At 41.6% G+C, this 14,868-nt stretch overlaps 1 protein-coding gene across 1 annotated transcript in view; it reads right to left on the bottom strand.

Annotated features, from left to right (window-relative positions):
• LOC124883308 (chloride anion exchanger-like) overlaps positions 1 to 14,868 on the bottom strand; it is a 28,173-nt gene that overhangs the window by 11,719 nt on the left and 1,586 nt on the right. The window contains exons 3-12 of the mRNA XM_047390352.1: positions 9,197 to 9,307; positions 8,831 to 8,991; positions 8,575 to 8,739; positions 4,678 to 4,830; positions 4,460 to 4,542; positions 4,214 to 4,361; positions 3,959 to 4,072; positions 3,792 to 3,869; positions 3,590 to 3,685; positions 2,908 to 3,014 (exon numbers count right to left, since the gene is read on the bottom strand). Coding sequence (XP_047246308.1) covers positions 2,908 to 3,014; positions 3,590 to 3,685; positions 3,792 to 3,869; positions 3,959 to 4,072; positions 4,214 to 4,361; positions 4,460 to 4,542; positions 4,678 to 4,830; positions 8,575 to 8,739; positions 8,831 to 8,991; positions 9,197 to 9,307 — 1,216 coding nt within the window. The remainder of the gene's footprint in view (positions 1 to 2,907; positions 3,015 to 3,589; positions 3,686 to 3,791; positions 3,870 to 3,958; positions 4,073 to 4,213; positions 4,362 to 4,459; positions 4,543 to 4,677; positions 4,831 to 8,574; positions 8,740 to 8,830; positions 8,992 to 9,196; positions 9,308 to 14,868) is intronic.

Here is a 14,868-nt window from a genome sequence, read left to right as displayed (position 1 = left end):
AGCTTTCATGTATTTTATCAGGATTTTATGTGATGGACCTACACAAAGCAGTGCAGAATTGTCAAGTGGCTTGCATATGTATTCAACCCTTTGTACTTTAAAACCCCTAAATAAAATCCAGTGCAGCCAACTGACTTCAGAGGTGCACTAGATGTGCCAAGCTGATAGAGACATACTCCAAATCTATCTATCTATCTATCTATCTATCTATCTATCTATCTATCTATCTATCTATCTATCTATCTATCTATCTATCTATCTATCTATCTATCTATCTATCTATCTATCTATCTATCTATCTATCTATCTATCTATCTATCTATCTATCTATCTATCTATCTATCTATCTATCTATCTATCTATCTATCTATCTATCTATCTATCTATCTATCTGTCTGTCTGTCTGTCTGTCTGTCTGTCTGTCTGTCTGTCTGTCTGTCTGTCTGTCTGTCTGTCTGTGTATATATATATATATATATATATATATATATATATATATATATATATATAAATTCACTAACACATTAAATCCCAATTTGTTTCAGACATTAGGAGTTGCTTTTCTCTTGATGCTGCCAAGATATTTATTCATTTGACTTATTGTGTCATCATCTAGAGGCAGGCTAGCGTTGCAACATTAAGACCTGCTGAGTGTATAAATGAACTTTAAAATCCTGGATACAATGCAATACCACTGTTGTAGAGTTGCAGATAAACTCTGCCTTCTGAACTTTAAAAAGGTAATCGTTCTCAAATTCCTTTTCATGAATTTTAAAAGTTTGCCACCTGCATCAAATCAATAGAACTTTCTGCCAGAAGGTGTTAGGAGTACTTCTTTTAGATCTTTCAAATCTATCTTAAAGAGTTTGCTAAAGATGGCTCAGAGCTGCCGTCACTAATCAGGATGTTCTGAAAACAATGTGTTTTGTTGTGTTTACATGCGTATGTAATGATGTTGGCTTATGGTCCTCATGTACATTGTTTTGACTATTCGTATCTTGATTCCAAATTATCTCTAAGCTTTTGTTTTTATCTGGACCTGCCAAGGGACTGCAGATATGAATATAATCTGGTACAATGCATCAAATTGTTATATTTATGTTTCTGATGATAAGGCTATGATAAGCTTCACAATTATGGTAAAGCTACAGGTCCTTCTCAAAATATTAGCATATTGTGATAAAGTTCATTATTTTCCATAATGTCATGATGAAAATTTAACATTCATATATTTTAGATTCATTGCACACTAACTGAAATATTTCAGGTCTTTTATTGTCTTAATACGGATGATTTTGGCATACAGCTCATGAAAACCCAAAATTCCTATCTCACAAAAATAGCATATCATTAAAAGGGTCTCTAAACGAGCTATGAACCTAATCATCTGAATCAACGAGTTAACTCTAAACACCTGCAAAAGATTCCTGAGGCCTTTAAAACTCCCAGCCTGGTTCATCACTCAAAACCCCAATCATGGGTAAGACTGCCGACCTGACTGCTGTCCAGAAGGCCACTATTGACACCCTCAAGCAAGAGGGTAAGACACAGAAAGACATTTCTGAACGAATAGGCTGTTCCCAGAGTGCTGTATCAAGGCACCTCAGTGGGAAGTCTGTGGGAAGGAAAAAGTGTGGCAGAAAACGCTGCACAACGAGAAGAGGTGACCGGACCCTGAGGAAGATTGTGGAGAAGGGCCAATTCCAGACCTTGGGGGACCTGCGGAAGCAGTGGACTGAGTCTGGAGTAGAAACATCCAGAGCCACCGTGCACAGGCGTGTGCAGGAAATGGGCCATAGGTGCCGCATTCCCCAGGTCAAGCCACTTTTGAACCAGAAACAGCGGCAGAAGCGCCTGACCTGGGCTACAGAGAAGCAGCACTGGACTGTTGCTCAGTGGTCCAAAGTACTTTTTTCGGATGAAAGCAAATTCTGCATGTCATTCTGAAATCAAGGTGCCAGAGTCTGGAGGAAGACTGGGGAGAAGGAAATGCCAAAATGCCAGAAGTCCAGTGTCAAGTACCCACAGTCAGTGATGGTCTGGTTGCTGTGTCAGCTGCTGGTGTTGGTCCACTGTGTTTTATCAAGGGCAGGGTCAATGCAGCTAGCTATCAGGAGATTTTGGAGCACTTCATGCTTCCATCTGCTGAAAAGCTTTATGGAGATGAAGATTTCCTTTTTCAGCATGACCTGGCACCTGCTCACAGTGCCAAAACCACTGGTAAATGGTTTACTGACCATGGTATCACTGTGCTCAATTGGCCTGCCAACTCTCCTGACCTGAACCCCATAGAGAATCTGTGGGATATTGTGAAGAGAACGTTGAGAGACTCAAGACCCAACACTCTGGATGAGCTAAAGGCCGCTATCGAAGCATCCTGGGCCTCCATAAGACCTCAGCAGTGCCACAGGCTGATTGCCTCCATGCCACGCCGCATTGAAGCAGTCATTTCTGCCAAAGGATTCCCGACCAAGTATTGAGTGCATAACTGTACATGATTATTTGAAGGTTGACGTTTTTTGTATTAAAAACACTTTTCTTTTATTGGTTGGATGAAATATGCTAATTTTGTGAGATAGGAATTTTGGGTTTTCATGAGCTGTATGCCAAAATCATCCGTATTAAGACAATAAAAGACCTGAAATATTTCAGTTAGTGTGCAATGAATCTAAAATATATGAATGTTAAATTTTCATCATGACATTATGGAAAATAATGAACTTTATCACAATATGCTAATATTTTGAGAAGGACCTGTATATCACAAGAAATGGCAATGGACCCCTGCAAATCCATTCCAGTACTCATACTGGCTTATGCTATCATGTCTTCCTATCTCTTTGATTCTGTACAACAGTTTTTAGTTTTTTTTTAGTTTTTGTCAGATGTCATAAATTTTATTATTACAATTGAGCCCTGAAGACAACAGTTAGAAGCTCTACGCCCAAACCCAAGGCCAGACCAAGATCCAGTCCAAGCAGAATGGCACCCAGGCACGTTCCGACCCACACCACCTGCATACAGAGCGCAGAAGTGAAATACCATAACAGCAGAAAAAAAAAATCAAATACAGTACGGTGAAAAAGTATTTGCCCCCCCTCACAAATTTATTTTGTTTTTGTTTGTTGTCACACTTCAACGTTTCAGATAATTTTGTTATATCAGAGCAAATACAAAAAGCACTTTTCAAATGATTTTATTGGGATATGTCTCTATACCTTTCATAAAACTAATGCAGCAGTTCAGAAAAAACACCTCAAACCAGTGATCAAACACGGTGGTGGTAGTGTGATGGTCTCAAGCCGCTTTGCTTCTTAAGGACCTGCTCAACTTGTTATAATTGATGGAGCCATGAATACTGCTCTCTAGCAGAAAAACTTGATTAAGAATGTCCATCTACCCCTCCCAGACCTTAAGTGAGGCACACAGCGGTTATGCAGCAGAACATTGTTTCATTCGAGTGTGAGGAAAAAAATCAAAGACAGAAGAAATCTGCAAGGAGCTAAATACTTTTTCAAACTCGTATTTGAAGTTCTAAAAGTTGTATTTTGAACCACTGTTGAGATTTCAACAATCCTTGAGCACCTACACATTCTGGTCTGTCTCTCATCCAAAGGTACGGTATTTCTCTGAACTGCATCAGCATCCCCTTAAGGTTGACGATTACCAAGGCACCCAGAACAGACTGCCATCAAGTAAAATAGTTATAATTATTGTATATAATGAACACAATAATCAAACCACAAGACTATTTACAAAAATTTTTAAAACCAAAGTAAAAACAATCTCACCCTTGGAAGTGGCTCCAGCAGGAAGCCGAGGGCCACTGTTACAATCATTGCCATCATCGCTGAGATCAGCCCTGCAATCTGTATTCATAAGGTGAGTAAATGGTAGAGAGCATATACAGCAGACTGAGCAGATTTCAGGACAAGTGTGTTTGAGTTTGTTTTTTGACCTGTGTTTTGCCTCCAGAGCTCTCCTGCACTGCAGTCCTCGAGAGAGCCGTGCTGGCTGCAAAAGATCTGAAGGCTGCTCCGAATATGTTGCTAACCCCAAACGCAACAAGCTCCTAAGATAAAACCAAAACAGGTTAGGCAATGCCCCAGTCAGCAAGAAAATTAGCATTGTTTTATATTCAAATCTCAAAGTTATTAACTCAATTTCTTAGACCAGAGCCCAACTTGGAAACTTTGACAATCATAGAGCTCACCTGGTTACCATCAATGGGGTAATCATGTTTGACAGAGTACACTTTAGCCACAGAAAAGGCCACCGCAAATCCTACTATGGCTACAGGAAAGGCCTCCAGAGCACTTTCCTGGAAGACTTCGATGCTAGGTGGAATAGGAGACTCATATCTGAAATGTGACAGTGGGTATTATTTTAAATGAAATAAAATGAAATATGATGAGGGAAAACATATATGGAAAACATTTCTGAAGAACTGCAAACCTACCCGCTAACCATTTTGCCAACAACTTGAACATTATACCTCTCTTCAAAGTTGAAGCCATAGGACACCCCACAAGTTATAATAGTCTGCATAAATGAAAACACGCACACGTGTGTAAAATTGAATATGGTATATAACTCTTATTTGGAAGAGGGTAACTTACAAGTAATTTAAGAAAGACACATGAGTAGAAAAATAAGTAAATCATAAGAGGAGCTTACCATTATAACTTCTATTGGAATCGGAACTGGCAGCTTGGCTCTGTATCTGTCGTTAAGCTCCTTTACAATGAACACCACCACCATTATCACTATAGACATCACTAGGTCGCAGATGTTGGTGGAGGTGATCTGGACAAAGATCTTTTCCAAGGACTGTTAAGCAGGAGCACATCTTACACGTCAGCATATTAAAAAATATGTTCACACAACTAAAGATTTGATCAGAAGAAATACACCAAGGCAGTGAATAAGTAAGCATTTAAATGTGTTTAAGCTGTTGACATTTAAATTATAGGCAATACTTACACCAGAACCATACCAGGTAAAATCAGCGCCTAATTAGTGCCACAAATAACCCTCCAGGGTTAATTGTGGAGTACCACAGGGTTCAGTGCTTGGGCCAATTCTCTTTACTATATACACTCACCGGCCCCTTTATTAGGTACACCTGTCCAACTGCTCGTTAACGCAAATTTCTAATCAGCCAATCACATGGCAGCAATTCAATGCATTCAGGCATGTAGAAATGGTCAAGACGATCTGCTGCAGTTCAAACTGAGCATCAGAATGGGGAAGAAAGGTGATTGAAGTTACTTTGAACGTGGCATGGTTGTTGGTGCCAGACGGGCTGGTCTGAGTATTTCAGAAACTGCTGATCTACTGGGATTTTCATGCACTACCATCTCTAGGGTTTACAGAGAATGGTCCGGAAAAGAGAAAATATCCAGTGAGCGGCAGTTCTGTGGGCGCAAATGCCTTGTTGGTGCCAGAGGTCAGAAGAGAATAGACAGACTGGTTCGAGCTGATAGAAAGGCAACAGTAACTCAAATAACCACTCGTTACAACCAAGGCATGCAAAAGAGCATCTCTGAACGCACAACACATCGAACCTTGAGGCGGATGGGCTACAGCAGCAGAAGACCACACCGGGTGCCACTCCTGTCAGTTAAGAACAGGAAACTGAGGCTACAGTTCGCACAGGCTCACCAATATTGGACAATAGAAGATTGGAAAAACGTTGCCTGGTCTGATGAGTCTCGATTTCTGCTGCGACATTTGGATGGTAGGGTCAGAATTTGGTGTCAACAACATGAAAGCATGGATCCATCCTGCCTTGTATCAACGCTTCAGGCTGGTAGTGGTGGTGTAATGGTGTGGGAGGTATTTTCTTGGCACACTTTGGGCCTCTTAGTACCAATTGAACATCGTGTCAACGCTACAGCCTACCTGAGTATTGTTGCTGACCATGTCCATCCCTTTATGACTACAGTGTACTCATCTTCTGATGGTTACTTCCAGCAGGATAACCCGCCATGTCATAAAGCACGAATCATCTCAGACTGGTTTCTTGAACATGACAGTGTGTTCACTGTACTCAAATGGCCTCCACAGTCACCAGATCTCAATCGAATAGAGCACCTTTGGGATGAGGTGTAATGGGAGATTCTCATCATGGATGTTCAGCTGACAAATCTCCAGCATCTGAGTGATGCTATCATGTTAATATGGACCAAACTCTCTGAGGAATGTTTCCAGTACCTTGTTGAATGTATGACATGAAGGATTAAGGCAGTTCTGAAGGCAAAAGGGGGTCCAACCCGGTACCAGCAGGGTGTTCCTAATAAAGTGGCTGGTGAGTGTATATGCTTCCAATAGGTAAAATTATCAGCCAGCATGGGATACATTTTCATTGTTATGCTGATGATGCTCAGCTTTATTAATCCATGAATCCTGATGAACCCAACCAGTTAGACACACTACAGGCATGTCTGAAGAACTTTACTTTAAATTTTCTGCTTCTAAATTCTGACAAGACAGAAGTTGTCATCTTTGGACCAGAGTCTTTGAAAAAGAAACTGCTTAGTCAACCAGTTAATGTGGATGGTATTACATTGACCTCTGGTAATAATGTAAAAAACCTTGGTGTTATTTTTGACCAGGTCATGTCATTTAAATCCCATATTAAACAGGTTTCTAGGATTTCCTTCTTTCACCTCCGGAACATTGCCAAAATTAGAAATACATTTTCCAGGAGTGACGCTGAAAAACTAGTCCATTCATTTGTTACTTCAAGGCTGGACTATTGTAATTCTTTACTATCAGGATGTCCACAAAATGCAGTAAAAAGCCTTCAGCTGATTCAAAATGCGGCAGCAAGAGTTCTGATGAAAATTGAAAAGAGAGGTCATATTTCTCCTATTTTAGCTTCCCTTCATTGGCTCCCTGTTAAATCCAGAATAGAATTTAAAATTCTCCTCCTCACATATAAAGCCCTTAATGATCTAGCTCCATCATACATCAGAGATCTGATTGGTCCATATGTTCCTAACAGAGCACTTCGTTCTCAGACTGCAGGTTTACTGGTGGTTCCTAGAGTCTCTAGAAGTAGAATGGGAGGCAGATCCTTTAGTTATCAGCTCCTCTCCTGTGGAACCAGCTCCCAGGTTTAGTCAGTGAGGCAGACACCCGGTCTACTTTTAAGGCTAGGCTTAAAACTTTCCTTTTTGATAAAGCTTATAGTTATAGTGGCTTAGGTTATCCTGAGCTATCTCTGTAGTTATGCTGCTATAGGCTTAGGCTGCTGGAGGACATAATGACCACTTTCACGCTCTCTCTGCTACATTCTCATACAGCTCTCCAATTTTGCATTATTTGCTGTTATTTCAGCTTTTAACTCTATATTTTCTCTCTGTTTTTTCTCTTCCTAGAAGCTAAACCTGACCTGGCTCAGTGTTTAGCAGTGGCAGCTTCCTGGAGGGGGACATCGGCTGAGCTGCTGCTGCCAACAACTTAATGCTCACCTTATACAGATGATATACTTGGTCCTGTCTTTCAGTGTTTAACCCTGTCTCTCCTAGACATAGCTACTGGATGAGATTCTACTGGGACTAACTGTATGTGCTCTCTTTCATACTCCAAACTTGAGAACTGGCTCAGAGTTCATCTGCTTAGCTGTCTTTCTCTCCTAGATGAAGCCTCTAAAGGAGCTATATCCAGTGATGTTTCACTTTTCTTTCCCATAGAAAGTACTCCTGGATCAATGCTTCTGTGTTCTTTTTGTGTCTCTGCTCTGTTCTCTCTAAGCCCCAGTCGGTCGTGGCAGATGGCCGCTCACAATGAGTCTGGCTCTGATTCTGCTGGAGGTTAATTCCTGTTAAATGGGAGTTTTTTTTTTCCACTGTTGCTACATGCATGCTCAGTATGAGGGATTGCTGCAAAGTCAATGCAAGCGACTGTCCACTGTCTCTACATGGTCATCCAGGAGGACTGAACGGTGCAAGTCACTGACTCGATACAACCTGCTGGGTTTCTTTAGCTAGAAAACCTTTTAACCAATTTAAATAATAAACTGAATCTGACTGCACTGTTTGATAGTTAGGATTAATTGGAATGTATGTACCTGACTTGAAATCTGCATGATTTGATTGAACTGATTTTGTAAAGTGCCTAGAGATGACATGTGTTGTGAATTGGCGCTAAAAGCATACAACTGAATTGGACTAATTTGAAATGTCACTGACACCAAACATTTCACTAAATGGTCTACTGGGCCTTGGGCTTCCAACCCATCAAAATCCAGGAAATCATCTATTTTTTGGGGTGGGATGACGTACTGCATTGTAAAACACTATCACTTTTCTCAACAACTAGAATCAATTCCTGACTGTTAAAAATACAAATGACTCATAGCAATATTTTTTATCTTGTACACTGAATTAGAGACTTTAGCCTGATGTGTACAGAGCTTCACGGTCTACAAACAAAGGCATGGAAATTTGGCTGTATCTTGATTGGCCATAGCCCTGCTTTTCTCACACAGATCCACTAAACACAACCTTGACATGTTCAAAGTGTAAGATTTTATTTCTTTTGTCATCAGTCAAAAGTTGGACTTACATATATTATAGCGAGTGGACCGTTGATTCCCAGAACACTCAACCCCAACACAAACTTTAGCTGGGACACCATGATATGAATAGCAGCTGCTGTGGTAAAGCCAGACACCAGAGTGTCTGAAAGGTAGACAACAATAAAGCCCACCTGCAGAACACCCATGGCAAGCTGCATTGAAGCAAAAAAGAAGGATATGGAAGTATGGTTAGAAAATAAATACAAATGCTTTCATGATTAACGGAGGGAGAACCCTGTTTACCTGGAAAATCCCCATCAAGAATGTCACAGAAGAGGCCACCAGGACTCTCCGCTGGTCCTGGGTCAGACCTTCAAAGTCTGTGATATTTGCATGTGGTCCATCTTCAGGGACCAGGCGGGTCACTACAGCTCCCACCATGAGGCTCAGGACAGGGAAGGAGCCTTCAAAGAGTGTGGAAATGAGAGAGTGGGAAAAGACAATGAAGTCATTTCTTATCTAATCTTATCAAAATGATAAGAGCTACACAGTTCCAGAGACCTCACGCAATCAGCTCAAATACCTCTTTTATCTATTGGGAAATGTTCGATCAGAAACATGAAGTACAGACCCTGGTAATGAAACATTGCTTGGTTTTGCACAACATACCTACAGATATATGTCTTGAAGTGCCAAGAAAAAAGTATGTTAGCATTGGGAAGAAAGCTGTGTAGAGACCATAGCTGGGAGGCAATGAGGCCAGCAGAGAGAAAGCCAGTCCTAAACAAAGAGAAAAAGAGAAAATCACATTGAAATATTGCTCATTTTATACTTTATGCAAATTAGTTTCAGAAATTTTTTTATGAAGGTGCTTATTTTTTCTCTGTTAGCTGTAATTTAAAATCCTCACCTTTCCATTTGGTCTCCTTTAGCAATTCATGTACGATCAAACTGCTTTTTAGATTTTCTGTTACTATTTATGTAGAGCATGTGTACATTTCATGGTAGCTATCTGAAACATTGTGGCTCACAGTTTGACATAAATGCAATGCAGATACTTGATCTGTGTGAAGCTACAAGAGAATACTTTTAGGAGTTTGAAGCCTGAATTGCAATCAACCAAAACAGTTTGTTATGCTTGGGAAAGAACAAGAATATTATCTATGATAAAGTGGAAAACTAGATCAAGTGTAGGAATCATCTTACAAGGAATAAATGTCATTTTTTTAATACATCAAAATCTTAGTACAGTTACTTTGAGTTCTCATAATTCTAATTTCGTTACATGGTGGTGCTCATGATATGAAAAGTAATTCACATTTAGTGTTACTGCTTGTAAAGGAGTATAAAAAGCCTTAAAACATTTAAAAACTTTAATACATCAGTAAAATCTCACAGAAGAATAACATAAAAATCTGACCTTTAAGTCAGATGGGAATATTTCCAAGGTAAGAAAAGATTAATATAAAAAATATTAAAAAAAATGTTTTACAAAGTGAATGGTGTCACATTTATTAGGATCCCCAATAATGCTTATGAAATTAATGGAACTGAAGCTTTTTTTTTGTAATTTATACATTACTTTTTTATCGCAGTGTCTATTTTTAGCAATCCATGACTTCATATAACCCTGACGAATAAACATGGCCCACTTTTCTTTCTCAAAATGGAAAAGGGAAGAGAAAATTCCTTTCAAGACAGGGAATTGTTTTTTGAACTTTATAAACCAGGAAATGGCTTCAGCAAAACTGCTGCTGGTCAAATATGGACCGTATCTAAATGAGGACCGTTATTTATCTGGTCATTATGTACAGTGAGCAGGATGGCAAAGAAAGTAAAAAAAAAACTGCACTTCTTTTAGAAAACTGCAGCAATAAGCAGGGTCACCAAGCCTCTATTAGACACTATTTACACACCAAACCAATGTAAACATGTGAAGTTTGCTAAAAGCTTCTGGGACTTTTATTATGTTCATGTACTTTGGTGGGACAGGTACAAAAATGTTAACGTTTTTACATAAAATATGTGGAAAAGCACTTCATCTTCAAGTATGGTGGAGGATCTGTGATGCTCCGGGTCTGTTTCTCCGTCAAAGTGCCCTTGGAATATTGTTAGGGATTATGGCATCATGAACTCTTTATAATACCAGGGGAGTTTGAATAAAGATTTTTATTTTTATGAAAGTGAAATCTGGTCTTTCATCAAATGACGTAACAAATAAATACAATTTAGAGTTTATTAGAAATTGTGCAAAGAATTTTTCACCATTCTGGTCAAAGATCTCTGTCAGTGTATGTTGTGAAATTTTACAGAAAAAGAGGTCCTGTTAGAAAATAGAGCTTATACAATGTATTATTACCAGCAGGGCCAATTAGTGTGGAAATAAAAAGTTTAAAAAAATTTGCGGTGCGAGATTTGTCTTTTTCTAATGAAAGATAAACTTATTTTAATGGTATTTAGACATGTTTACCAACAGTGGCAGTAAGGGTGAAGTTGGGTTTAATAGTCTTTTTGTCCTTTTTTCCCTCTTTTAATCTTCTGTTTTTGCTATTTCTCTAATCTCTTCATCAGATTGGAACTTCTCCTAAAGAACTTGACATTTAGTGAATGTTGAATCAGGAAACTCAAATAAAACATTATTGTGTCGGGGTTCTGGAGGTCGCTGTGTGTGTGTTACTGCTGCTTTCTCTGCTTAGCCCCTAAACGACACCGGAGTCACGGTGGAGGAGACAGGTGTTCCACATTTTGGATGATTGCTCCTGATGCACTTAAGCAGGAAGCAGCCAGCACTTCATCGCTCAAGTGTTAACCTCCTGTGGTACAAGCTCAGACATCTAGCTTTCGTCTTAGACATTTTCCCTAGCTTTGTATCCTCGTCTAACCTTCTTGTGTCCTCCTTTACAGTGTCTCACTGGGGACTACCTGGATCGTGCCCAGTTCTGCCTCCGGCTGACACCCCCTGAGAGCTCCTAGTACTTCAACCTTTGGATTTTGGCCTAATTCCTCGACGTACCTGTGGACTACGGATCATTCTCCAGCTGGCCGCTTCCTCATGTCCTCCCCATGCTCCTCGCCTAGCGACACCAGTCCACCCTCTACCGTCTCCCATGAACACCAGCTGGAACTCTTATCTACAAGCCGAGACCCGAGCCTAGTACTGTGTGACCGTGGCTCTCACCGACTCTCCATTTCGCTTTCAGTTGTTTCCGACCTCTGATCAGTGCTTCAAGTTTCTGTTTATTCTCAATAAAATATTTCACCTGACAGATTCTCCTGGCCGTACTCTGCATGTGGGTCAGGACGGTTCCTAGAACTATGACAGAACACTCGAGCCATTCCGACCCAGCAGAGACACTCCGGGGAATTGTGCCTGAACATGGCCAGCAAATTCAGGCCCATGGATCCTCCATACATGCCTTGGCTGAGCAACATAGGCAAACCAATACCCAGTTAGACCAAATTTCTACTATGGTACAGCACACACTGACTAAGTTGGCCGCCCCACCAGTGGAGGGTGCTATAGCTGCCCCAGAGGTACAACAACTTCCTCATGTTCGTGATGTCACTTCCCCCTGTCCGGAGAAATATTCCGAGGAGACCGGCAACTGCAAAAACGTTCCTACTTCAATGTTCCTTAGTTTTCAACCGGTCAACCCAGTCTTTTGTTCATGATGAATCTAAGATTTCCTATATATTCTCGGCCTACTAACAGGTAAGGCTTTAGGTTGGGCAGAGGCCCGTTTTCCGAGTTGTAGTCAGTTTGGGTGTCCTTTTGGTGACTTTGAGAAATAATTTAGACAAATATTTTCTAGTGAATCAGACCAGGTAGCCTTGGGGTGCATATTATGGACCTTAAAACAGAGAAATCGACCCGCCTCCGGCGGCTGCGGGCTGAGATAGCCTGCAGCTGCAGCCGTTGCCTTTTTTATGCCTTGGATGAACAAATTAACGTTACTAGATGAACCAGAATCTTTTGATGAGTTGATTTCCCTAGCAATCCAAATAGACAGTAGATTGAGGGAGAGAAGAAAAACTTGGTATGAGCGTAGTTTTATGAGAACCCAGTTAACCGCTCTGGTTCCGGTCATCGCTAAAGTCCCACCCCAGGAGACAGTTACAGAACCTGAACCCATGCAAGTTGGCCGGACTCGGCTCACCCCAGAAGAGAGGGAGAAGTGTAGACAGACCCGGCAGTGTTTCTATTGTGGGTCTATCGAGCACCTGATTGCCGACTGTCTCATCTGTCCTCCGCGGCCTAATGAGCAGGTCCATCAGTAACAGGGGACTTACTGATGGCCCTATGCACAGCCTCCTCCATTTCCAGACTTTGTTTACCGGCCTCATTACTATTCAACCGTCACACTCAGAATCTTATCGCTCTCATCGATTCTGGGAGCGAGCATAATCTTATAGATCAGGGTTTGGTAGAGATCTCGTTTTTTGTCTTTCCGGTCGCCTCACACACCTTAGTACTAGGGTACCCCTGGCTGCGGAAACACAACCCACACCTGAACTGGTCGGAGTGCCGAATTGATTCCCGGTGCGTAAAATGTCATACCTGTTGTTTGAAATCTCCTGTTGCTCAGCCATCCCTCAACTTGGCTTTAGAGGAAAATGAGTTTGCCAATCTGTCCCGAGTACCCCCAGAGTATCATGACCTTAAGCAAGCATTCAATAAGACTAAGACGCTTTCGTTGCCCCCACATCGACCTTACGACTGCGCCATTGAACTTCTTCCAGGTGTCCCGTTGCCCTCCAGCAGACTCTATAATATCTCAGGACCTGAACAGCAGTCTTTAGAAAAGTATATTTACGAGTCTCTAACTGCAGGTTTAATTCGCCCATCCTCCTAACCACTAGGAGCAGGCTTCTTTTTATTTGGGAAGAAAAATGGGACCCTTCGGCCTTGCATTGATTACTGAGGGTTGAATCTGATCACAGTAAAGAACAAGTACCCGCTGCCCCTTATTGCTTCAGCTTTTGAACCTGGGCGAGAAGCCACTGTCTTTACTAAGCTAGATCTCAGAAACACCTATCATTTAGCCAGAATCCGCCCAGGGGATGAGTGGAAGACGACGTTCAAGACTCCACTCGGACAGTTTGAGTACCTAGTGATGCCTTACGGCCTTTGCAACGCCCCAGCAGTCTTCCAGTCATTAGTTCATGATGTTTTGAGAGATTTTCTTAACGTTTTTGTTTTTGTCTAGCTAGACGACATCTTAATCTACTCCCAGAACTTACCTGAACACGTCAATGTGTCCGCCAGGTGTTACAGAGACTACTGGAGAACCGGCTCTATGTGAAAGCTGAAAAATGTGAGTTTCTAGGATTCATACTCGAGGGTGGACAGGTTTGCTTGGATCCAGAAAAGGTTCAGGCGGTGCTCGAGTGGCCGGTACTCGACTCTCGGAAACAGCTGCAGCGGTTCCTCGGGTTTGCTAATTTCTATCGACGGTTTATCAGGAAGTACAGCCAGACAACAACCCCACTGACAGCACTGACATCCACCAAGACTACCTTCATGTGGACCCCTGAGGCAGATTGGGCCTTCTGCAAACTCAAGAGATTTTCTTCCACCCAGACCCATCCAGACAGTTTGTCCTGGAAGTATATGCCTCCGATACTGGGATTGGAGCCGTACTCTCGCAGAAGTCAGGAGAGGACAGCAAACTCCATCCTTGTAGTTTTTCTTCACATCGTCTTAGCAATGATGATTAAAATTATGATGTGGGGGACAGAGAGTTATTGGCTATTAAGTTAGCTTTAGAAGAGTGGAGACACTGGTTGGAAGGTGCTAAGCATCCTATTGTGGTTTGGACAGATCAAAAGAACCTGGCATATTTGCAGTCACCCAAGAGACTGGACTACTGGCAAGCACGCTGGTCACCTTTTTTTCTTCCCATTTTGACCTTTCCATTTCTTTCAGACCGGGTTCCCAAATTATTAAGTCCGACGCCCTGTCCCGCCAGGTCTCGCCTGACAGCTTCGAAAAGAGACTAGAGCCCTTAGTACCTCCCAACTGAACGATTGGGTCATTATCATGGGAGATTGAAGACCTGGTAGCCCAGGCTTCACGGATGGGACCCACCAATTGGACATATGTCCCCACCGCTGAGAACACAGCTGATTCACTGGTTCCACACCACCAAGTTTTCAAGCCGAACCATAGCCTTAGTGAATATTAGATTCTGGTGGCCGTCCTTGCATAGTGACGTTAGGGAGTGTGTACTAGCCTTCGCAACCTGCGCCAGAAATAAGACTGTGAACCAACCACCATCAGGCCTCCTTCACCCCTTGACTGTTTCGGGTTGACCTTGGTCTCACATAGCATTAGACTTTGT

This window comes from Girardinichthys multiradiatus, chromosome 17, assembly GCF_021462225.1.
Source record: "Girardinichthys multiradiatus isolate DD_20200921_A chromosome 17, DD_fGirMul_XY1, whole genome shotgun sequence".
In the NCBI taxonomy this organism is placed as follows: Eukaryota; Metazoa; Chordata; class Actinopteri; order Cyprinodontiformes; family Goodeidae; genus Girardinichthys; species Girardinichthys multiradiatus.
This window is presented reverse-complemented; position numbering and strand designations above follow the sequence as displayed.